This window comes from Tetrao urogallus (assembly GCF_951394365.1).
Source record: "Tetrao urogallus genome assembly, chromosome: 2".
Lineage (NCBI taxonomy): Eukaryota > Metazoa > Chordata > Aves > Galliformes > Phasianidae > Tetrao > Tetrao urogallus.
Window position 1 is genome coordinate 72,767,844 of NC_136814.1, and position 25,341 is coordinate 72,793,184.

The window sequence follows — 25,341 nt, forward strand, 5'->3', positions numbered from 1 at the left end:
AGAGCCATATCATAAAAATAAGATGCCCAATTTTGTCAAATACCAGAGATGTTCTGCATATTTACACTTAACAATGATCTCAGCTTCTGACATATAATAATTTTCTGTGTGTCACTTCAGTCAAAATGATTTGAATAAAAAACTACCAAAGCAGATTTGGGAAAATTGGCAGTTTTTTAATAATGTATTTCCGATTGCGACATTATTTTAAAATCTATAGAATACAAGTGGATTTAAAATAGATATGCACCTAAATACATGATTAAAATAAGATTAAAAAACAAAAAAAAGTTGTTTAGCTGAAGACTATTTTAAAAATGTTTCATTCTAAATGTTTCAGTGAGTACATTAAAACCACTTTGTGAATGCAGTTGGTTTACTCTAGCGTAATTGAATTTGCTTGTTAATCTGTTTCCAAAAGGTGTTTAGAGATACAGCTGTACAAGCAAATGGAATCTTTCAAAAATTAATATTGATGAAGATTCAGATTTCCTTATTCCCAAAGGAATGTTGAAATTTTACTCTAAATCTTTAAAAAGATTTTTTATCTTGCTTGTTTCGTATGTTAGTGATGTGGGCTGCTTATTAATCAGTGTTTAACAATGTAATTACAGCTGGTTTTATTCTTACCAGATAACACAGATTAATAAATGACCTGCAACTAGTGAAGTGTGTAGAAAGGGTAATGAATTCCTTCCATCAGCACATTAATTTTTTAGTAATAAACAAAGAGTATGATGAATTAGAAGAATTTGTAGTGTTTCTGAATATTGCAACAAAATTTCCAGATGAAAGCCTTTAATCATGTAGTATTCATTCATTTATTTCAGTTTGTGTGTGTACTGTGCTGGGATTTGCCTTTGTGAGCTGCATTAACCAGTCACAGAATCACAGAATCACAGAACTGTAGGGGTTGGAAGGGACCTCCTGAGATCATCGAGTCCAACCCCCCTGCCAAAGCAGGTTCCCTACATCAGGTAGCACAGGTAGGCATCCAGGCAGGTCTTGAACATCTCCAGAGAAGGAGACTCCACCACCTCCCTGGGCAGCCTGTTCCAGTGCTCCGTCACCCTCACTGTAAAGAAGTTCTTGCGCATGTTTGTGCGGAACTTCCTATGCTCCAGTTTCTGGCCATTTCCCCTTGTCCTGTCTCCACTCACCACTGAAAAGAGTCCGGCCTCGCCATTCTGCCCCCCACACCTTAGATATTTATAGACCAGGATCAGGTCCCCTCTCAGTCTCCTTTTCTCAAGGCTGAACAGACCCAGTTCACTCAGCCTTTCCTCATAGGGGAGATGCTCCAGGCCCTTCACCATCTTCGTGGCCCTCCGCTGGACTCTTTCCAAGAGATCCCTGTCTTTTTTGTACTGGGGAGCCCAGAACTGGACAGTCATTTAAAGCTAGGTTTCCACAGTCTTGCATTACTATACATTTTTTCAGCTCATCCTTCTACACACCCATTTTACTCATCAATGTCTGTGGTGTAATTTTGACATGAACTAGCTAAATTCATTTCATACAGCAAAACACCTTAATGAAGGTGAGTAAGACACTGCCGAATTAGTCCTGTCTCTAAACTGGCCATAACAGCATGAAACTCCTTTTGAAAAAGACATGCAATTGCAGGTAGAAAGAAGCAGTTACTGAAACAGCCTGATTAATGTGACCTAACTGTCAGGTAAGTGGGGTTATCAAGCGCATCTGCATGCTAGAGAGACATAACTGCTAAAACCATAAGCAAGTGCCACTTTTAAATAATCTTGTTTTTTTAGCCTCCTAATGAATCTTTCTGACTTTCCATCATTTGGTTACAGACAGACCCTTTTTGAAATCAAAGTTACATTTGAAAAGAGACGTCAAAAGCCTTCCTGAGACTAGCAAAACTGAAAGAGAGAGAGAAGGAAAGGCATGGATAACACACCATACCCAATGGCAACAAGATAAATTATTTCAGACAGCAACAAAACCGTTAGGTGGCTATCATAGTCATCTTACACACTTTGCAGTGCTTCCAGCACATCAAGCAGCCTCCCCCTTTGGTGGACATACCCCTGCTTCTCCCCTTCCTTGAGATGCCCCTTTCTCAGCTCAGCAGAGAGGTTAGGAGGAAGGTGAACTGCACTCCTGCCTTTTCTCATACCTCTCATTTCCATCTTGAAACTGAGCCACAACAGTGAGCATGTGGAGTAGTGTACACCTGCTGTGTCCTTAGATGAGACAGGGTGCTTTATGGGAACAGGCAATAATGTGCCTCAACAAGGATGGGCAGAAGACAGTTCCGACATCCCCATTCCTCTCCAGATTACTGTCTCAGCAGTATAGCAGATGTCCTGGGAACAAGTCCCAGCCTCCTGGCAACATTAGAGTGGTGGGAAAGTGAGAAGCTGGTGAGAGAAGAGGTGGAGAGAGGGCCCTCCATTCCCACAGAATCCTGCAGAAATCTGTTTTTTTTTTTTTTTTTTAATCTAGTATTAACCAGATGCTTGATAGTATATATTCCTTTTAAATAATTACAGTTTGAAAGATTGAAGTGGTATAATTTACCATTAAGAGGCGCATAGAGCATTCACATCAGGTAAGGCTCAGGCCCAGCGTGCTTTGTAATCTCAAGCATCTGCAGAGGGATATTAGAAGAGCTCAAAACCTACAGTGCTTTGACCAGCATCCAGCCCTATTGCGTAAATGCTTCTAAATTCTGCACTGACTTCTGTGAGAATTTCATACATGGAAGGATTGCAAGAGTGACTCTTGAAGTGACACAGTGACAGAAGCACATCCAGGGGGAATCTGAGGGCATGTCTAAAGTGAATCTGCAAGCAAAAATCACTGGAACTGTGCAAGCTATGTCTAAAAATATGCTTAGATTTCAGTAGGTTAGAATATGCTGTAATGAATTATGTAACTGGCGTGAATTCTTGCCAAAAAGCCCCAACCAGCATAATGTTGTTGCAATTATGGCAATTCACAGGAGATAAGGAACTGGCCTCTGTACACAGTATTGAATGCATGAAACTATATTATCTCTACAGTCTATTTATCTAAGACTATTGAATTTATGAGGAAATTATGTATGCAGACACATACATATGCATATTTTACAAATAAATGTACTGAAAAATCTCAGCCTGAAGAGATACAGTTGCATACTTGTTTTGAAAGAAAAGGATCTTAATCTCTCAGTGAATCCAAATTCAGATGTGGCTCTTGCCAGCTGACAGCAGTTACTCACAGGTACAGTAGAGGCAGTGCAGACTTAAAGCTGTGTTCTGATTTCAGCTGGAAAGAATGTGACAAACTATGCCATTTTGCTGAGGCTGATTAAGCACCTAAAATCCAGCTTAATTATGCTACAGCTGGTCATATGCAAGGCACATTATATGGCAGGACAGTGGGGCTGGACTGGAGTCCTGAAATCATTGTTTCTGCATGAGAGAGGAAATCCTTTGCATAGGCATGCTAGAAGACAGCCTTCAGTGCAAATCGAAGCAAGGGACAAAGCTGGAGGTAGGAGGAGTGGATTGACACTGGGCTGAGAAGGCAGAGATTGAAACTGATGCTGTAGGCCATCGGGCAGCCTCAGGAGTGTGCCATCATTTATCCAGAACACTCAGATACACGGAGGGCACTTTCAGCTCTCAGAATCAGAGGGACAGGAAGGTGACAATGCTCTCTCAGGCTCCCGCACCCCTTGGCTGTAAATCATTAAGAGGCTCACTACAGGGTTCTTTGCCCACCATCATTCATTGAGAGCTCCATGCCTTTTTTGGGAAAAACAAAATCACACTATCCATGTGGGATGATTAGGAAGAAGTATATGTTAACACTGCAGAAGGAAAATGTATGGGTTCTTTGCTTTTTGTTATTGCATTATTTTTTTTCTCCCAGAATTCAGGAAGCTGATTTTTCTGAGATGTCCATAGCAGATGTCCTGATCTGGAAGACTTCTTTGACTCTTTTTTATAATTTTTCTCAACACTGGAAGTTCAGTTAGGCAAGGTGATTTGTTTCTATGGGGACTACTACTGTAATACGGTAATTATGGAATTTTGCTTGGTAGTTTGTGTACTAATGAAATATGTGGAAAAAAAATGCAGAAGTATATTACCTCACAGACAGCAGAAGTCTGAATTTTATGCTTCAGTCTGACAGCTATGCTCATTCATTTGCTTTCATGTAATGATATTTTTGAATGTTTGGTTATTTGTAAATGGAATAAAAAATAAAATTAAAAAGCAAAGGGACATAAAAGATGTTAATTTATATATTTGTTTGCTTATATTTTAATGATTTGGATAATGTAATTAAAAAGAGTAAAAATAAAATTTAAAATAAAATGGTACAAGATAGTTTGTTCAATCTCTCCAAAGACAACTGTTAAGACCTAAATAAACAGAGTGCAAGGTAGACATCTGTCAAGAATTACTCTATGAGATGGAAAACAAAGTGCGCTAACAAAGAAATGGTTGATTTCAATATAAAAACAAGTAAATTATAGGATGCTCCAAGATCTCTACTAGAAGTAGCTAAGCTTAAAATATTCATTATATTTTGTAGAGGTGGTAGATAGTGATGTGGAAAAATATTTTTCAGGTTACTCAGGATTAAGAAAGGTTATGCCGTAGATTGGAAGCCTTACCTCCAAGCCACTGGGCAGTACAATGACAGATGAATTACTGCAGATAGCTGCCATGTTATTCACTAGAAAAAAAGAAGATATGTTTAAAAAAAAAAAAAAAAAAAAAAAGAAAGAAAAAAAATAAAAGCTATTCTGTCACATTGATGGACCTTAAACTTACTGCAGTCACCTGGATATCACTGGCAAACTACAGCTCAGCGACAACTGCTTATTGTGGTATTATTGGGGAAAACAAACAAACAAAAAGAAACAAAGAAAACCCCCAAACTACACGGTTGTTACATTGGGAGAAAAAAAAAAAAAAAAGGAAAAAAAAAGTACAAAAACCCCAACCCTGTACTCCCATCAGTTAACAATGCTTACTACTTACAGGTCAAACCACCTCCTCAAAAAAAGACGTACAAAACAATAAATAAAGAATTTCTTGAAAATGAAGTGTTTTCTCTTAGATTTTCTAAGTATCTTAAAGATACTTAGTGCTAACCTAGGAGTGTCACTCTCATTCAGCTTGAATAGCATTGAACTCTCACCTAGATCAATGCAACCACTTACAGGAGGAAATCATTATCTGGATGGAGGCTTTAGACATATGACAATCATGAGATGACATGATAAGTATACATGGAATAAAAATAATTTATTAAACTGTAGTGGTGACTGGCTGATCAGAAAATATCCATTTTGTGGTGGACATTACCATGGGAACAGAGATAGCTAACATGATTGCATGTGGGACAGGTGGGCTCCAGAGACAGTTTTGCAATGCTTTGGTTTATTTTTCAGACTGTGTTTCCTGATTCAAACAGGTGTTAGTTTGCCCTTTTGGGTCAAATACAGCAAAACCTCTTTTTCTCTGTTACACAATATAGCTTAATTTTACAGAGAATAAGCATCAACCTCACATTTGTATTAGAGGATTACTACTCTAGATAAACCAGAGTTGACTGTCTAAAGATAGTTGGTTAGGTACTTCTATTAACCTTTGTCACATCACAGTAAATACTAAAGAAATCACGTCCTGAAAATACAGTTAGAAAATTCAAGCCAAAAATAAATGTGCTTTGAATAAAGCATTACTTAGCTGTAAAATAAATGTACTCTGAATAAAGCATTACTTAGCTGTAAAACTCGCTGCCATGTGAAACTCCATGTTTAGAAGAGACAAAATATGTAATGTCTTGGGATTTAACAGACCCTTTAAGTATAACTACCTTGGAATAAACTACTGCAAATCAGCATGCATGCTAAGAGGTTCTGGCTCACCTCTACTAGATAATGAGAGATGGGTTTGAGGGGAGGGTAGATCTATGGATCAGAACAGAAGTGGTGGTGTATGGGCAGAGCAACTTGACAGAGCATGAGAACACGTGAACAATAGCAGAGGTTGACCTGCAGAGGGTTGTACTGCTGAGAGATACAGTTCTTCAGTTCTTAAGCCACTCCTTTTTTAAGGAACAATTTCTCCCATGCACATTGGCACCTTTCCTGTCAGTGGTAAAGCTTCACATCACTGCACCTCCCAGATCTGGAGGTGAAAGTATGGGAACTCCTGCCATTGCAATCTGTAGTTTATCTTCCAGAACTAAATAAGGGTTATAACATCTGTTCTTTTATCCTCCCCCTCCTACCTCATAACACAGAAGGGAGACTGAGAGAAAAGACTTTTATTTTCTTTTTCCCCCATTTGTGCTCTTTCACAGAACCAAAAGGAGATTGAGACTGGCTGCAAGAGGATGCAATATCTGGGAACAGGAAATCTACTGGATCTGATTTTCACCTCAGCTAGGCTGAAAGAGGAATCCAGGAATCCAGATGGAAGTGATCAGATATCTCTGGTACTAAGGAAGAATAGAAAGATACTGGCATCACTGGAGCATATTTCTAGAGTTCATCTCCTTACAACTAATTAATTAAAGTAAGAATTAGATATCCTTATGATCACTATTTTCAGCATGCAATTTATAATATGACAAATATCTAGAAAACTGAAACTTTGACTTTTATAGAACATTGAAGACAGCAACATGCCTATACATATATGGTAATTTCCTGCAGCACCTGGGCACAGAGGAATTCCTTTTGGTTCACAGATGAGCAGTGGACTTTGTCTCCTTTCAGGATATCTCCAGATGCTATTATGGGATGATGACTCCAGCTTGCCCTGCTCAAGCTTTCTGTGGTAAGATTCACAACACAGTGAGATAAACAAGCAACTCTGAAGTGTGATCAACAGAGGGACAGTGTGTGCTCCAAAGTGCCTCAGTGAAACAGTTTCCAAATTCAGATTTATCAAGGGAAGCAGTCTTACAGGATCCAGATGCTGGATATTCTTGGACTCTATACAACTCTGCTACTGTGCCTTGGGAAAGGCAGAGACATTTCATGCTCACATGTGTATTTAACATGAATTTAATTTGTATTGTTCTGTAGAAAGTATTTCATTTCCATTTAATGACAAGATGACACACCAGTTTTCCTCTATTTCTGAACAATGTTTTTCAAGTGTACTGAACATTCACAGATTTGAAAAACAGAATCTCAACATCTATTTAGCACATTGTATAATTTTAAGTCTCTTGAGATAAAATTTTGTCAGTGAATTGTTATTACCATTCTGGTGCATCTGAAGACCCTGAAGTATGAAGTTTTATAGCACTATTTTTGATTTGTTCTAAATGAAATAATTAAAGTAATGGAATTACTGCAATTTCAGCTAAAGAAAGGACTTTTTATATGAGCATGCCTTTTCAACCAGATGATCCTATTTCACTACAGTTTCTCTGTGAACTCGTAGCATGTATTTAATACATCAACTTCATTGCTATAATAGACTGATATGACTCATAAACCCAGGAGAAGTTCTGAAGTTGACATCATAAGGAAAATCCACCTCTAGACAAGATTTAGAATGTAAGTATCATTATGCATGGAAGACTAAATGTGAAGTTTCACAAAATTGTTTTTATGTATATTACTTGAACATCAAATGTCATGATCCCATTGTAGTTTTGTATTAAAAATTCCACAAAAACTGTACAAAAACGTGCTGCATAGTTCATAGAAAATCTTGTGCACAGATAAAGGATTTCTTAGATTACAGCTACAAATAACACAATTGGGGGTTTCAAATTTAAAATTAAATATTTTTCTATTACTTAAGCCTAATTTCTACTTTCACCACTGTGAAATGAAGTTCAAATATTTTTTATCAACTGATTTTAATCCATTCTTGTATGAACAGACCCAGGATTCAATATCATTTTCACAGACTGTGCCTGAGGAAAACTTTCAACACCTTTATGATGCTCTTCAGAATTCACTTCAGTCCTGTACATGGTAGCCAAGAAAGAAAGTTTGAATAATGAAAAAAGGGAATTTGTGAATTTAAAACTTAATATAAGTTGTGATCATTTATTGTGTATGCTTTTGCAGCCTTAGAATTCAGCCCATATTTCTTACATCACAATTTTTAATTGAGTTATGTGTTGGAGATAGCTAGCTATTAGAGGAGGGAATTTGGGGGAATATCAAGCTAGTAGTGCAGCATCAGTATGAAGCCAGTGTCAAGAAAACCATTCTAACTACACACAAGATTAAAAAAAAATAAGTAAGGCAGAATCTGGCCTACAGACTTTTAGTCAGGGAAAAAAAGAACCAAAACCAAAACAACAGAACAGAGCAAAAGGCAACATTAGAATCTTTGATTTTGTTGTTTCAGTTAACCATTTAGTCTGATGGTGTTTGAACTGTAACATATTGAGTTGAATGAAGTTTCCAGATGCCTTTTTTTTTCCCCTCCTCTCAGAGATTTCAGTGCCAAAACTGAGGGTTATGGTCCATTTAGCTTGAGTATTTTGAGATTTAGTTGTAATGCTTTTCTTCTCTGTTTTTTGCTCACAAAAGATCCAACACTCAGCTGGACAAGATAGAGCACGGGCTGTGCCATCCTAAAAAATACAATGAAGGATTAGAAAACACAACACAGAAGCAGAGGAAAAAGAAAAATCAAATTCACTGAATGTCAAGCTCTGAGTCAATTTCACAAAGATTTCACATATAGGAAGCCAGATTAAAAAAAAAAAAAATCTGTAATATACTCCTCAATGTATCTGCATTGCTTTGGTGTAACTGCGAATGCATCCACAGATGATTTTGGGAAGTATAGACAGTGAGTCATTTTTAGCTCAACTTATCAGGAAGACACAGCATATAAAATGATTTCATCAGGAAGAAAAATACACACTTAAAAAAACATACTCTGTCATTCAATTTCATTACAGACTCAGCAATGTAATAATAAATTCCTTGTGTGCTTAATATATTTGTGTAATTTTAAATATCCTTACACAAACACACACCCTCTACTCATAGTGGGTTGTACAATGTAGTAGTATTTCTGCATAAATGCAGGTGAAGATGAAAATAAGTGGCCTAAAACTAAATGCAGGACATGGATATATCATTACTGTTCATGCCCTTCTCCTGTCATCTTGCTCATTGTGTAAGATCCTGTGTCTTTATGAACAGACATTCAAAGTCTCAATACAAATCACTTAATAATCTGCGGGCTGAAATTTTTCTTTTTGGCATAGTGGTCTTGTATTGAAATGCCTCCATTTAATGGCAGGAAATCGTAGAGGGCTGACCAGGTTGTAGGCTTCCTAGTTTTGCTTTAATCTCTGTTACTATATATATGCCACAGGAAAACTAGTTTTATCTATGAAAACTTACAAAGAAGATACAAAATGCCTGTATGGGAGTATTTTTTTCAAAATAGTCTTTTCGACAGAATAGATGTAAACTCACTGCTTGCACAGCTCTCCTCTCTGAGTGCACATGTATGAGGATGAGAATGAGAGACGAGAGGATGAGGGAATCAAGAGCACACACTTTGCCTACACCCATTGTGGTATGCAGCGTACAAAAAGAACATTCTGAATGAAAGGCAAAAAAGTGCCACAGCCTAAGCAGCAAGTGGAAATTCTTCAGCAAACAGACGAAAACAGACGGTGCACTCCATTCTCAGAAGTGAAGAGGAGAGCACAGAGAAGTGCTCACAGCCCAGAGAATGTGGTGGCTGCTTATCTGACAGTGCTGAGTGTAAATGTTACAGATACATGAAATTTTGCTTTATCCACCTAAAGATTCCCAACGCAACCCCTTACTATTTATATTACCCTTCACAATTTACATTTCCATCTGTGCTGTATTTTCTGTACCAGCATTCCTGTTTGTGCAAGGACTGTTTTGGATTCTCACATCATCTCGCTATCGAATTGCAATGACACCCCCCGCGCTTTGCCAGCCTCCACGACAATAACCAGTTACCCCTTTCACACGGCAACTCCCTCCACTCTTAAGGACGCGGCAGAGCCGTGCGGATCCCTTTCCGCACCGCGCGGCCGCACGCCCGCCAGGTGCGCCCTGCCAGGTGCAGGCTGCGGGGAGCGGCCCAGCCCCGCACGGCCCCGGCAGCGGTCCGGCGGAGCGCAGCGCTCGGCCGATGGCCCGCAGAAGTGATGTGCCGCGGCCCCGCGTAGGGAGTGCAGAGTTGTGGCGTCGGTCCCCTCTCACTGAAGGAGCAGAAGGGCAGGGGCACAGCACATCCTCGGGAGAAACACTTCGGACGCAGAGAGTGAGAGCTGACGGGAGGAATTTGGAAGTTTCTCTGCCTTTTTTTTTTTTTTTTTTTTTTCTTTTTCTTCCCCCTTCTTCCTCCTATTTAAATTGCCTCATTGTTAGCGCGTTGCTCTCGCTCCGGGTTACACCCGACGGGCGGAAAATAAGAAAAGCAGCCGCCCCTCTCCCCCAAGTGAATACCGATGTACTATTGATCAGTTCATAGCGATTGCAGGAAAGCATAGAGAGCGGAGTAAGGAGAAACAGAGTCACACGGGCGGGAGCCACAGCGATGGCAGTGCTGAGGAAGTTGACTTTTGGCAGAGCGCTGACTCAGGTGCGCCTCGCACCGAAGTTCCCCTGCAGGCAGCAGCACCCGGGGCCGCGAGCGGGCAACACACCGGGAACCCCTTCGCTCCACGTCCCGGCACGCACACGGAGCCGCTGGGACTGACCGGCTGCCCCTCTCTACTCGTAGGGCCGAGAGAGTGGGGCAGGCACACGAAGCAGACAGAGCCCGCGAAACGACTCCGCACACCGACCCCGCTCTACCCCACCGCAACCGCCGCCCCCACGCTCATCCCGCGGGCAGCCCAGCACCGCCGGCAACCCGATACCGCTGCCCGCTCATTGGTCAAGCGCACCGACCCCGCCCCTCCACCCCCAGCCACTCAAACGGCGGGTCGGCCCGCCGGGCCGCGGAAAGTCGCCGCTGGTTGGTCGAAAAGAGCTGTCAGTCATGTTGAGGGACGGGCCGCCGCGGAGCAGAGGTCCCGCCCCCCCGCCCTCATTGATATTATCGGAGCGCGGCGCGGGCGGCTGGGCTGCAGTCGGGGCTCGCGGGCGGGCAGCCCGGTGCGGGAGCCGGAGCTGAGCAGCAGCACGGTGGCGGAGGCGGGAGAAGGAGCAGGAGGAGGAGGAGGAGGAGAAAGAGAAAGGCAGCTGGGAGGGAGGGAGCGCCGGGCCGGGGACTCGCAGTGCAAATTCGCCACTGTCCTCTCGCACCCACCAAGCGGCGGCGGCGTCTAGAAATAGGGAGCGAGAAAGATAACATTTCCCTGCTCCTGCACCATGGTTTTGCGAAGTCGGCTTCTTCCTTGGATTATGTTGTGCTCCTTCTGGCTGCTCCGCTTTGCACACACGGGGGAGGCACAGGCTGCGAAAGAAGGTAAAGGCGTGCGGAAAACTAAACTTTGGGCTTATTTATTGCTTTTCGCAACGAAAGGCTCGGTGGAGGGAGCCGCGAGCTGCGTTGCGTTTATTTATTTATTTATTTATTTTGTATGTGCATTTTCTTGAGATTAGGAGAGAAACGAGTGAGGAATTCTGTATGTGAGCGCGTGTATAAGTAACAGACCGGCACAAGCGCTTTCGCTGCGGGGAATGAGCTCCGAGAGGCAATTGCACGTGATGGGAAGGGGAGACAGCCCTCGGCCCGGGGCTCCGCACAGAGCTCTCCCGCAGCCTCAGCCCTCCGGGACGGGACGTTGCGGGACGGCTCCCCACCGGGGCCCTGCGGCACTCCAGGGCCGCGCGCGGAGCATGAGAAGCGGTAGCGGAGTGCGGTGAGCTCCTCTCGGGAGTCCTGGCGTCGAGTGTCCGCAGCGCGTGTGCTTATCGCCAGCATCGCTGGGCAGAGGGGGGAAGGTTTGGGGCTGGGTGCCTGACACTATTTACGTATCGCAATGGGGCTTCCCTATTGCCGTCAATCCAACGCTGTCGTAACGGTGTATGGCGAACCCCGGACGTCTGTCTTTCTGCCCCATCCCATCCCGCGCGCAGTTTGCAGTAGGAGAGCGATGGAGGTATGTGAAATCCATTCCAGAAATCCGTCTACGAGATCTTTTTTCCCATGTAGGGAAAATCCAGGATCGTTTAAAAAAGCGCCCTAGTAGCGTTTGACAGTCAGGGATGAAGGTCCGTCTCCGTCTTCACATGGGGGGTGGAAGGAGGAGCGGGTGGGGAGGGAGAACTCGAGGGTTTTTTTTTTTGTGTGTGTGTCCCTATATAGGGACGCATTTGGGGTTTTTTCCTCTCTCAACCGGATATGTCAGTATTTTCAGTTTTCATCAAACAACTGGCACGCAGTAAAATCCCATTCTGAAGCATTACAAAAAAAAAAAAAAAAAAAAAAAAAAAAAAAAAACCGAAGCCCTCCGCTTTTTTTTTTTTTTTTTAAAAAAAAAAAAAAAAAAAAAAAGAGAGCGACGTTAGAGAGGGAACAGGGAGAAAGCCTTCAGCGAAATCTCCGAAGCTGACGCGGAGGGGCAGGGATGCACCGAGACCCCCACGCGGGGGGCGGTCACGCGTGGCCGTGGGAGCAGGGAGGGTGCGGGCCCCGGGGCTGCGGCGGCGCCTCCGGGCGTCAGTCCGCTCCGCGTTCGTGTGCGGATGGGGATATGTATGCATACACATACATGTGTGCGTGTGCAGTGGGTGTGCGCTTGGGGAAAATCAACGCAGCTAAAGGAAGGTCAGGAGGGGGCGAGCGGCGGACAGGGATTAATAGCGGCTACCTGCTGCGGGCTCGGGAAACTCCCGCGGAAGAAAGAGCGGGGAGAGAGCAGCGGGGAAGGAACTTCGCAGCCTCGCCCCCCACCTTGCCCGAGGGCTGTTCTCGGCTCAGCCCTCCGTGGCTCCCACCGCTCCTCTCCGGGCGCTGAAGAGCGCTACAGAGGGCGAGGCAGAAAAGTTTTCCGAGTTCCCTTTCTGTAGCTAAACAAAAGACGCGGGGAGATGCTGGAGAGGAGCGGAGCGGGGGCTGTCCAGCCCTCCGGGAGAGGGACTGACGGCTTTCACTGCAGAGCCCTCCGCCAGCGGGGGTGTCCCCTCAGAGCTTCCCACCTCCTGCTGCGAGCCCTCGGGGCTCGACACGGGGCTCCGCCACCCCTGCCGCTGCCTCATAATCCGGCGGCAGGGTGGAGACCGCGGTACCGTTTCTCCAGACGGAGGCGCGGTCGCTTGCGCGCAGCTCCAGGAGCGTGTGCGCGGCCCTGGCTCCCCGCTGAGCCCGTTCCCCGAACTCGCACCCGCCGGTTTTCCGCCTCCTTTCGACTTCTGAAGCGTGCGCGTCCGCTGTGCGCATCCCGCGCAGCCGCCGGAGGGGTGCGCGGATTCGCCTCGCCGCTCACCGAGCGCGGAGCCGGCTCTGCCCCTAGGCTGCGGGACGCGCAGCAGCTGCCCGCCGGGCAGGCTCTGCCCGGTAACTTTCGGTGCGACGAGGAAACGCAGCGCTTTTACTTGCCGGGGGTATTTGCAGAGCAAGGAGTTTCACTTATTATAGTTCCGTTTTTTTTCCTTCTTCTTTTGTTTGTTTGTTTTCCTTGTTGTCTTTTTTTTCTGGGATGTGCCCGTTGCTATGTGCCGGTGAATTGCTGCCAAATAAAAAGTACAATGAATTGCAGCCGTGGGATATTGTGCTGGTGCTGAAAAGGTTAAGTCTTTCATGGTGCCTTTTTTTATTTTTCCTTCCAGAATCATTAGAAACGTTGTTGTTTAACAAACCACCACATACACCACCTGCTTTTCTATAGAAAGTGTTGCAAAGTAAAGCCACTTGGATCCGAGCTTAATGAAAAAAGCAGATCATCTTTCTAAGAGAGACTATCAGACTTCCTTAATGAGTTGTTCTAGTTTATTACTGAAATACAGGCCTGGAAGTTAGGGTTCTGTGCTCAGCTACTATGGCGATATTATTCTATGAACTTGTGAATGTGTATTTTTTTTTTTTTTTAAGTCATCCTTTCCATTCATTGAAATTTTGTGTGAAATTCTGCGAAAGCTGAACCCAGAATTCAACCAATTGAAGAGACCTGACAAAAGTTGCATCATTTTGAAGCTGTAAATTATTAATTGAAATAAAAGTATTTAAATGCTGTAAGTAAAATTATAAGTAGCTTGAATGCTAAAAATATACTGAATGTATGTAAATTAGGTACATGACTTTTTCATTTACCAAATAAAAGAATGAAGTTAAATGTGCAGTCTTGAAGAGGGAATCTTCAAAGTGTACCAAGCCCTGATATGTGGCCAATCACTCTACAGCTTCAACTGTGTGAAGAAAGATATTATAACAAATTATTTAATGTATATGTATTTGATATCATGGATTAATATATGTGCCATTTGAATCTGACAGTAATATGCTCGGGAAGATGCATGTAACTATAATTTAAATATAAAGCATATCTAGAAATATATGTTTGGAGGTAATAGAACATCAGTAATATATCTTCCAGAATGTGCTGTGAAATAGTTAAGAGTTGGTTTATTAGGCTGTGATTAACCACTTTATGAAGCAGGGTTACATTTAGATGCAAATAATTGCACTGCCGCCAGAACTGATGTCTTTTTGCAGAGGTGTCACTGGCTTATAATGACATGAAGATTTCAGTAAGCCATCACCATAAAGTAAATTGGTTGGATTTGTGTATGCGATGTGTGAGGTAATTGCAGAGTCTCTTATTTTCTGTATTCCTGGTTGTCATTTGTTTATAGAATTGCTACCCTATCACCTAAAGGATGTATTTTTTTCCCGTTCTTACTCCAAAAGACATTACTTTGCTGTGTAACTCCTGGTAAGGTACATACTAGCCCTGTCTGAATCAGTTTGAGTAAGTGTTGAAATGCTATTGTTTGTTTGTTTGTTTTAATCTCTCTGTAATAGCCAACTTATGGGGAATATTGTCATCACAAAGGAGATAAAGGGAGCATGCATAATAGTGACTGACTATTAATATTTTAGGGCACGAGAAAAAGCATTATACTTAGATGTAAGCAATGAGGTTGCTAAGAACAATGTATATCTGCTTGTAAGGGGATTGTACATAACAATTTAATCATCTGTTTACAAGAAAATGCGTAGTTGTACTCGCAGTTGTTTTTCAATAGCATGAATTAAAAAGATGTGTTCTGTTTTATCGTTTTTTAAATTCAGAATTTTTACTTTGATTTTGTATTCCCACGTATTATATTTAACAAAGAGTGAAAATGCCATTCTTTTCCTTTTCTTTTTCAGTTATTTTACTGGACTCCAAAGCACAACAGACAGAGTTGGAATGGATTTCCTCTCCTCCCAATGGGGTAAGTAGTCCCTACAAAAATTAAATTCGTAAAGACAAGTAGTTATTTCACCAAAGCAATTGCAATACTGGCTTTAAACTAACTTCCCCTCATATTTCTCTTAGCAATTGTACCAAGTGTTTATAGATCTTTCAGCTTTAGAATGGAAATAAGTGTACGTTGGGTTACGATGTCCAAACATAAGCTAATTAAAAAATAGATACTCTTTATAAGTTCACCTAAATGTTTTCACTAGTTTCATCTTTTGTCACATAGACCTCTGTGGTATACCAGAAAGCTCTTTATGTTTGTAACACAGTATTTTAAATCGCTTTTTCCTTCATCCTGTAGAAAGAGCAGACCTTCTTTTGTGTGGAAACTTTCTAAAAATATGTTTTTCATTTTCTGTATAATGGCTGATCATAAATTTGTTTATGATGTTTTCTTTGTAATTGAATAGCACAGACTGAAGTGCTCTGAAAAAAAACATTTATACTGCAGATGTGTTTGAAATGACATTCCAAATTTGAAACATCCCCAAATCTCAAGGAGCTTCATATCTGGAACGAGGAACCAATTATGTGGTTAAGGCCACCTCCAGCTTGCTTACAAATGAATCTCATGGTATTCCATGAGATGTACCATTGTAGTAGTAGTACATCATTATAAAAAATGAGACATTTAGAAACATCTGTATTATTGTTTTATTTATTGTGTGCATAAACTTAAAAATGCTGCTTTCGGCCTGAATTAGAAGTGATATAAAACCCCTTATTCCTCAAGTCCTGAGGAAGAAAGAACATTTTCAGAATGGTACAGTGAATATGTTGTCCTACCGTAGCTCAGCTTGATAAATGATAAATCATATGGATAGTTCTTGTTTGTGGAAGCAGTCTTTTGCAGCATCCATTGTGACTTCTTGCATGAGCAAGGAGTCTTGCTTGGGGGATCAGGCCCTTAATCTTCAGAGCCTTAAGAAATCTGGAGCCAGAAGAGCGTGAAGTGTGAGTAGGGATATAAAAGTGTAACAAATCCTTTAAATAAGAAGAATGAAAATCTGAAAGTGTCTTTCTTTAAAAGCAAGATCGTAAAATCAATACAAGCATAAACTGGAAATGAATGTAAGAACTTCAGAAGAAATGTAATGTGAGCTCAACATTTATGATGGCTAATAACCTCAGCATTAGCATTTTGCATTGATTGAAGCTGCTACCAGAGGTGTTTGAAAGATTAGGTTGGTGGCAATTACATTAGGCTAACCTGTAGATAATGAAAGACATGTCAACACATGTTACACATGTTGGCATATTTAAAGATGAAAGAAAGTAGAGTCAAATTCAACAAATGGCAAGAGGCTACTTTCAAAGGTAGAAGACAGTTTCAATAAAAAATTAAAAATGAGGCTAAAAAACTAAAAATAAGGCTAATGACTGGATTTGTTTGCATGAAAATGGTCAGAAGTAGTTGTCTGTGAATTCAACATAGAAGTTGTAAGTATGTAATTTTGATAGAAAATATTTACTTTTAGTTACTGTGCTGTCTGCTGTGCAATAAAGATTTCATGAGAATGAACGCAGAAAATACAATTCTTGAGAGTAACTACTGCTTCAGCAAAGTACAGATTATATCACCCAGACACTTGTTAAATGCCTTATTCAACTGCAAATGTTACATCTAACAGTGATCTCAAATATTGCTAAGATAACTAAGGAAGTTTAAATACCATATATTGGAACAGATAGAACAGGATATGGTCAAATAGAATGGCATGTGTATCACTGTATGTGGAAGCAGGATAAAACAGAATTGAATTTTCTTTCTGTAAAAGGCAACGTGGAATTAGTCACTTTAAAAATACTAATGAGGTGTGAACTTAGATGATGTAGGCGAAAACCTATCCTGAAATACTGTTGATTTCTTTTTTCTTCCATAGAGAAACAGGTATGCCTCCAGTGGACTATTTGAAGTAATGGTTCTGTGATTACTAAATTAAGCCATAAGTCCTGTTTTCCTGTTTTTTTTTTTTTTTTTTTTTTTTTTTAAAGAAACAAATATTCCATGGGTTTAGGAAAATTTGGGAGGCTAGACTGCAGCATTCAATGCTAGAGATAACATAACGTAGAGCTTTTAACTTGAATGTAGTGTTTTGTACTGTTTTTCCTTGACTGCAGTGTTAGAGTATCCCTAATACTTACAAACTTCATGCAGTGGTGGGTTCTTGATTCCTCAAGAACCTTAATAACATAGTTTTCGGAAAAATGATTTGATTTTTGTTAAATATACTTTTCTTGTCTTTCTTTTGCTTTACTTTGGTTTGGTGTTTTTTTTTGTTTGTTTTTATGTGGCAAGACCCCATCAAAGCTCAGAATCTGGTGTCAAATTCTGTTCCCTGTTGAGCTTGTGCTGCTCACACTTCACAAATACAATGCTTTCTCTAACTGGAATGTCCAGAATCTGGCTCAGTTCCTTGAGGGAAAACATCACCTAATGTGCAATTGAGATTATAAAAATCAGTAAACTTTTAGGCTTTGTATCTTTTTTCGTTACATTTGGATTGATATGGAGTTTGTTTGTTTGTTTTTCTTTTGTTTGTATTATTTATTTATTCTGAAGTGCGACAGTACCAGTTGCCCCGATCCCCATTTTTTTCCTTCCCTTGTTAGTTCTTAGAGAGAGAAAAGTGTTACTTATTCAAATCTAATAAATCTATAGTAATGATGGACTTTTTTTCTGTTCTGAAATGAATACAGTTCCATATGCAATCAGTGCAATTAACTTCATGACTTTTTAATATTTCAATATTTAATACTGCATATATGAATTTATAATACCATATGTACCATGTCTTTAGTAATTGCAGGTCTTTGAAATGCACTTTGATATTTACAACTTCTGTGCATTTCAGCATCTACAGCCATGATACATTCTGTGGTGGTAACTTCCACCATCAAGTCAGCCACATCTGCTTTTTCTTGGAGCATTAGAGCAACATTAAAATGATCTCATTTGCTGTCAAATAAGCTTGCAAAGTACTGTATACTGCATGGTTTCTAGTTTGGGAAGTCAGTCTGGATAACCAACCTTTCACGCTTGGTTACCAGTGTGAGGAATGTCGAGGGTGCTCCGTTCTGCAGAGGTGCCAAGCATTCTAGTCCCACAGAACACTTAAGCACATGCTTACCATTAAGCTCATAAGTATTGTCATTGATCTTAAGCGTGAGCTTAAGTGCATTATTGACACAGGGCCAGAGGGCTAAGTGCCATAAGAAGTCATGGTTGCCCGTATCATTGGGCGAGGATAGTTCAAAAAAAACCCTAATTTATTACAGCTGCAGTTTCTGCAGTATGTTAAGTGTTATAAGAAAAGTGTTATGAAAAGAGATGAGAGATGGATATTGTTTTGGATGTACCTGTGCAAATTTGCCTGCTTGATTTCAGTGGTTTTACCATTGCTGGAGGTGCACATTCCAAAGTAACCGAACTCTGTTAAAGACTGCAGATCTGTTACACACTTACTGGTTTGTTTCACAGTTCTTATCCTAAGAGGGAATAACAACAAAACCCAAGCTTTGAACCAGTAAACTTTCAATCATGTGGATTGTTCTTAATTGAGTATTTAATCTCATGGTTCATTTGAACACCCGCTCAACCGAAGTTCATTTCTTTTAACATGGATGCAGCCACTGAAAAAAGTGAGGTGAGGAGCATCTGCTTACATGTGCTGGTTTCTGAGTAGAGCAGAACATGGAGTGAACAAAAAGGGGACTGCCAAGGTGTTTTCTCACCTCCAGATTTTTAATTCTGTCAATTTTCTTGTTTTCTCCTCATGCCACCTTCATTGTATAGGATTGAAAATTGTATACCGGATAAGTTTCAGGAGCCTTCTGCTTGCTGTACACCAGAAAGCTCCAGTCGGTGTTTTATACAGAAAGACTGTAACCCTAAGCGATCTGAGTTCCTAAGACTTCTCTGATTGTGCATTTCCCTGGAAGTGGAGCTACTTTTTAGTCTTTGCTTATGAACTTAATGAAATGTGGGAGAATCCAGTGTGGAGTTAGAGCTTGATATGTTGAGCAGCTTGCCTTTTCTGAAGCTTCACAGAATCACGGAGCTGTAGGAGTTGTTAAGGAACTCTGGAAATTGTCTAGTCCACACCTCCATTAAAGCAGATTCACTATAGTAGGCTCTCCCTTGGAATTGGATCTTAGATGTGAATATGATTTTTGAAGGTTATTTATACGTAGGAATAAATGGAGGGAGATATATTAATGTCTATTTTCTTCACTTGAGTGCTTAAGGATATTGTAATAATAGCCTATTTTTTATGATGTCTTACTGTTAAAAAGGAGTAGCACTTAAGTGTGACACTTTTTCAAATACACAATAGTTACATTTGGTGGCATCCTTGTTTTATATTACTAACTGTTTTTTATTGTTTTAGTGGGAAGAAATTAGTGGACTGGATGAAAACTACACTCCTATACGAACATACCAGGTATGCCAGGTCATGGAATCGAACCAAAACAACTGGCTTCGGACTAACTGGATTGCAAAAAGCAATGCACAAAGGATTTTTGTAGAACTGAAATTCACTCTGAGGGATTGTAACAGTCTTCCTGGAGTTCTGGGGACTTGTAAAGAAACTTTTAACTTGTATTATTATGAAACAGACTACGATACTGGCAGGAATATCAGAGAAAATCAATATGTAAAAATAGACACTATTGCAGCAGATGAAAGTTTTACCCAGGGTGATCTGGGGGAGAGAAAAATGAAACTTAACACAGAGGTGAGAGAAATTGGACCTTTGTCCAAAAAAGGATTCTATCTTGCATTTCAGGATGTAGGGGCCTGCATTGCTTTGGTCTCTGTGAAAGTCTACTACAAGAAGTGCTGGTCCATCATTGAGAACTTAGCTATTTTTCCTGACACAGTGACTGGCTCAGAGTTTTCCTCTTTAGTTGAAGTGCGAGGAACTTGTGTCAGCAGTGCAGAGGAGGAAGCTGAGAACTCTCCGAAGATGCACTGTAGCGCAGAGGGAGAATGGCTAGTGCCTATTGGAAAGTGTATCTGCAAAGCAGGATATCAGCAGAAAGGAGACACCTGTGAACGTAAGTAGACATATAGCTTTTATTGTGTGCAGTACAGGTTATATTGCACCATTTTGTTATTTCTCTGCAACAGAAATACATCGTCAGTCTGCTGTTAAAGTTTCAGATCCTCAGTCTGTACTCTTCCTACTGGCCAGTCTAAAGCAGTCACTTCTGGGTATGGAAATTGGTGTTTGTGTGCTGCATTTTACTTCATTTTTGTTTATAGTTATGCCTCATACAAGTTTTTAAATATAGATTCAGGACTGAAATTTTCAACAGTTTAAGGTAACATTCCTTGTACTTATTGGTACAGAACTTCGTATTAATAATCTCTGAGCAATTAAACACCTTGTTCTTTCATATGGCCTATGACAATTACAAGGAAATTGAAACTGAGAAAAGAAATGTAGAATGAGATGTGGTTAATAATAGGAAGAATATACACACAATAAAATCTGCTTTGGAGATTTGCATTGTAAGTGCTTACAAATTTAGACACAAAAGTATTGTTTTAGATCTTTCAAACAGAATATCATGTTTCCAGATTGAAGTATGTTTCCCTTTCTGCAGTTTCATTTTGCATAAAACTAACTTGGAACTTTTCACTTTCTAAGGGATCATGGTGAATAGTTTGAAATACTAGTAAATCGGAGACTATTGAGTTGTACTTTCTAATTAAGACTGATTTAGTTACACAGATTCTTAGAAAAATACTTACCCTTAGTGCTGCTGCCAGTGGGTCTACATGCATAAGAACTTTCTGCTTACTGTAGGAAAGAATATTTTGCTGTCTCTGCTTACAATAAAATCAAGACAGTTTGTTTAAAGACTGATATAATTTTTTTAATGTTTATGAAAATATATAATTCTTATCATAAGATCACACAAGCTATTTATGGTCACATTTTTATCATAAGAGGCATGTTAGTGAGAAATGTTGCATGCAAGTTTACCATACCTAAATACACTCCCAAACCTATGAAAAAGAAAAACCTACGGAATTTCAAAACCAAACCTGGCTGCAGTCACTAAACCTGAGATGTCCATGTAAGGACTTCAAATCCTGTAGAGGATTAGGGTCACCCTAAAGGAAAGTAAATGTGCTTATTGTTAATAAGCTGTTGTCAGGGAAGAAAACTATTGCGTTCCTGATGAGTTTTTTAGTAGGAAATTCTATACAAGGTGAAGTTGATCTGGGGCCTTTGTAGCCTCTCACAAATCTTTCATTGTTATGTTGAGAAAGGATGAGGGCTTATACACTGAAGAGGGTGATCTCATTAGGAATAATAGTGATGTAAAAAACTGCCCCCACAAAACCACTCAGCAGACTGTATTAAGGCTCTGTTAAAAATATTAACCAGTGTATCCCATTGAAAACTGTATTGAGTCTATCAGATGTTTCTTTGGAGTGACTGACTTTTTTTTTTTCTTGATTACAGACCTAGTCATGGTTGATGTAACGAATATACTAATTTTATTTCTCTTTAAACAGAGAAGAGAAAGTATCCAAATAAAGAGGCAATATATATACTGGGTAGTGGCTGAGATGGGTGAGAGGTGGTGCTGGGGTTAGAGAGAGGAAAGTAAGTGTTTGGTAACTGGAATTCAAGTAACTTATTTGTTAAACAAGCTTCTTAATTTCTAACCACACTGATGTTGACAAAAGAATTAAATGATAACTTGTACTTGAGTATAGCAGTGTGCTCATTTGCAAGAACACTTCTCACTGTTGGCTTGCTTCCAAGGCAATTGCTAAGAGAATACGCTACACTGGAAGCAGTCCAGAGGATCATTTATAGTATTTTTTTCTTTTCTTTCAGTGGCCCTATTAAGAATTTGAAAACAAACTCTGTCTCCATATTGAGGCAAGTTAATGTATTTGAGAGAGAAAAGGTGGGAGGCAGCCGCTCACCAAATGTGTGCTGCTGGCTGCTCAGAGCCAGGCTAATCTGAGTGACTGTGTCTCACAATAGTAATTGCAGTCTGTAATGCTTGTTAGCCATGTCTGTGCTTGAGGATGTTATTAAATATGATCAACTATGTAGTGTCCGATAATACAGCTGGCACACTGATACAGCGTCTGTTTTTTGTGACAGATATTGAGGGAAACTTATCTGAGCATTGACACTAATGCAACTGGCTATCTGTTACTGTCAAGCTGTGTAACAGATCAAGCAGAGGCAAGTCGATGTGTGCTTCCTTAACCCAGAGCTTTTATAGCCTTGTCTGAGGGCTCACTTCTGCAAATACTTTGTACCTGGCATGCTGTGTGACTTCTCTGGGACTAGTCGTGGTAGAAAGCATTGTGCTCTGTCAGGACTGGCTGAAGTCTGTGATTGCTCTCTCACGCTTACTGTAGCTCACCTGAATTAATTTAACACAATAGGAAAGCCTTTTAAAGATACAGAATAATGCCTTATCTGTCTGCATTGTAGCAAAGATAGGAGTAGATGGCCACATTGTACTTCCAATAGCTCTTCAACCTGTAACTCAGTGGGGATTTTCATTTGTGTTATGCTGGCTTGATTGGCTGACTGTGATTGAAGAATGTGATCCTTTTGCATACAGCTTTTCTTCTGTATGTGAAATTTCTTGAATTCAGATACTAAAACAATTGCCTTTTGATTTATACTAATTCTGCACTGGATGTGCTGCCAGAACCCTTATTTTTGTTGTTGTTGTTGTTTTTGTTGCACTGAATGCAAGTAACTGGTAGAGTCTGGAAGAATAAGAAAGGAAGCAATCATGAGTCGTGAAATACACCAGCTAGACACCAAACTTTCGTTTGTTCATTCTTCAGTGTTCAATGTTCTAAGCTGAATTAATATATTTTTCAGATGTGCATTGATTACTTCTTGCTACTGATGCGCTTAGAATTCCATACCATCTCAGTGATCTATTGTAATAACACATACAAAAAGGAGAGCTTAACTCCATGCAGCTCACAGTGTTCATGTAAGGCAAAATCTTAAAGCTTGTTGTAGAAAGCCTGAGAAAACTAGATAACAGTATGAACTTTGCATTGCAGTTGGTTTTGTTGTTTTTGCTTACATACAAGGGTACTGTCTCCTCAGAGTTGATCATGTCTGCTAGTATTTGGAACTATACTGAATTATAGAGATTTTATATTATGAACAACTGTACGGAGAAGTACCTAGCAAACATACCTGAAAGGTACTTAGCAAGTCTTCTAATGTTACCCACTGTGCCTGCTCCATCAAGAAACAGAGCAAAGAAAAAAACAAAATAAAACAAAACAAAACAAAAAAACAAAACAAAACAAAAAAAAACCCCACCTAAATGCAATGCAGTTTTCTCTATCTGTAGTAGACTCCCAATGGATGTAACTTTGGTTTCTTTCTCACAGTGTTGTCCAGTCAATGTGTTGCACATATAAGCACCGCACTGATATCAGTGATTGGTATGTGAATGAGAAAATGATTCCTTGAGAACTCCTAGTATAATGCAATTTTCATCTGTTTCATGTTAGTTGGGTGTGGGATGTAAGAGAATTATATTTATTCAATTGGAGCAGTAGTGTGATATTTCAGAAGGTAAGAAGCATCTCTTAATATGACTGAAGTGAGAAATTACATAGATGATTTAGGACCAAGTCCAAAAACAAAGAAGTTGAGGCAAAGTCAAAGTGTAAGTTTTACTATTAAACATCTTTTAATACTAAAACAACATTAACAGTTGTTTTAGTGCCCCCGCAAATAGGGAGGGGATTATAGCTACTTGCACATTCTGTCTTCATGACGTAAAAATGAAGCTACAGACCTTTCTTTCCAAACTTTGCCATGTACTGTACATTGTGCCAGACTAAAAGCTCTATTTATTCCTTTTTTTTTTTTTTTTTCTTTTCGGGACAGACTTTTATCACATTACTTGATAACATAAGGCAAATTCTGTTTTGGCATCTGTCATGGTAAAGTTATTTATTTATGGTAAAGTGGTGTTTTTTGTTATTGTTGGGTTATTGATTTTTTAATGTGTGTTTGTAATTGGTTTTCATTTTTCCCTTTTAATATTCAGGAACCAATGTTCCACGTGTTTGCTAGTAGAGGGCAATGAATTTATGGGGGGATGTGAATGAGTTGTTAAAATGGGGGTTGCCATGCTTCCTAAAAGCCTGGGTTGCATGGCTAGGCCCAGGTGGTGTGTCCCAAAACCTGTGGGTGATTTGCAAATTAAGCAGTCTTTTTAGACTTTCTGTTGCTACTGTTTCTGTTTCACTTGGTGGAGAAGTGACAAGATGGTAAAATGCGTGCTGCTGAAGATGTTTTCTATCAAGACTCTACGTGTTTCTTTCTTGAAGAAATGTTACCTTGTTTCCATTTGCCTCCAAAATTACTCTTGGGAAGATATAAATGCTGGCAGCAAATTGAACCAGAGAAAAGCATGAGGACGTTTCTGACAGTTTTGCCATTTTTTTGTAGAGCTAGTGAAAGTTCAGTGGGAGAATGTCTACCTCCTTTCTTTCTCCCTCCTAAGATATCAAGTAGCTTTTCTGTCCTTTTGAAACAAATGTCACTGTGATCAGATATCAGATCCCTGACACTACCACATAGAAACTATTGAATTTTTTTAAAAAAAACTCATCATGTTAAATATCTTTCCAGCAAATTCTAGCAAGAGTTAGAAAAATAGAACATAAGGTGAAGGTAAGACCTTCAAGCTAGCTCATCAAGAGTACAGAGTAGTTTTTACAGTTAAATATAGAGCTGTGATCTTTACTTCAGTCCTTGTTTGGAGTTTCTAGAGTTAAGTGTCTTGAATTCTTTCACGCTGGATCAACAACTGGATCAAGCCTTTCTGGAGTGTGATATGAAAATATGTGAGGTGTAAGGTGGTGTTAAGTTGAAGTGAACAAGAATCATACTGTAGAGACAGTTGAAACTAGTTAGCTCTCATCCATAGTGTCATCAGTGA

General features: G+C 40.2%; 1 protein-coding gene across 4 annotated transcripts in view; it reads left to right on the top strand.

Moving 5' to 3' along the window:
* Nucleotides 1-11,326: 11,326 nt before the first annotated feature.
* The window catches only part of EPHA7 (EPH receptor A7), a gene marked incomplete at both ends in the record, with an annotated part of 152,097 nt that continues 138,082 nt past the window's right edge, over nucleotides 11,327-25,341 (top strand). For all 4 annotated transcript variants that reach the window (XM_079550534.1, XM_079550537.1, XM_079550535.1 and 1 more), the window contains 3 exons: nucleotides 11,327-11,423; nucleotides 15,273-15,337; nucleotides 19,758-20,427. In XM_079550534.1, the coding sequence (XP_079406660.1) occupies nucleotides 11,327-11,423; nucleotides 15,273-15,337; nucleotides 19,758-20,427 (832 nt within the window). The remainder of the gene's footprint in view (nucleotides 11,424-15,272; nucleotides 15,338-19,757; nucleotides 20,428-25,341) is intronic.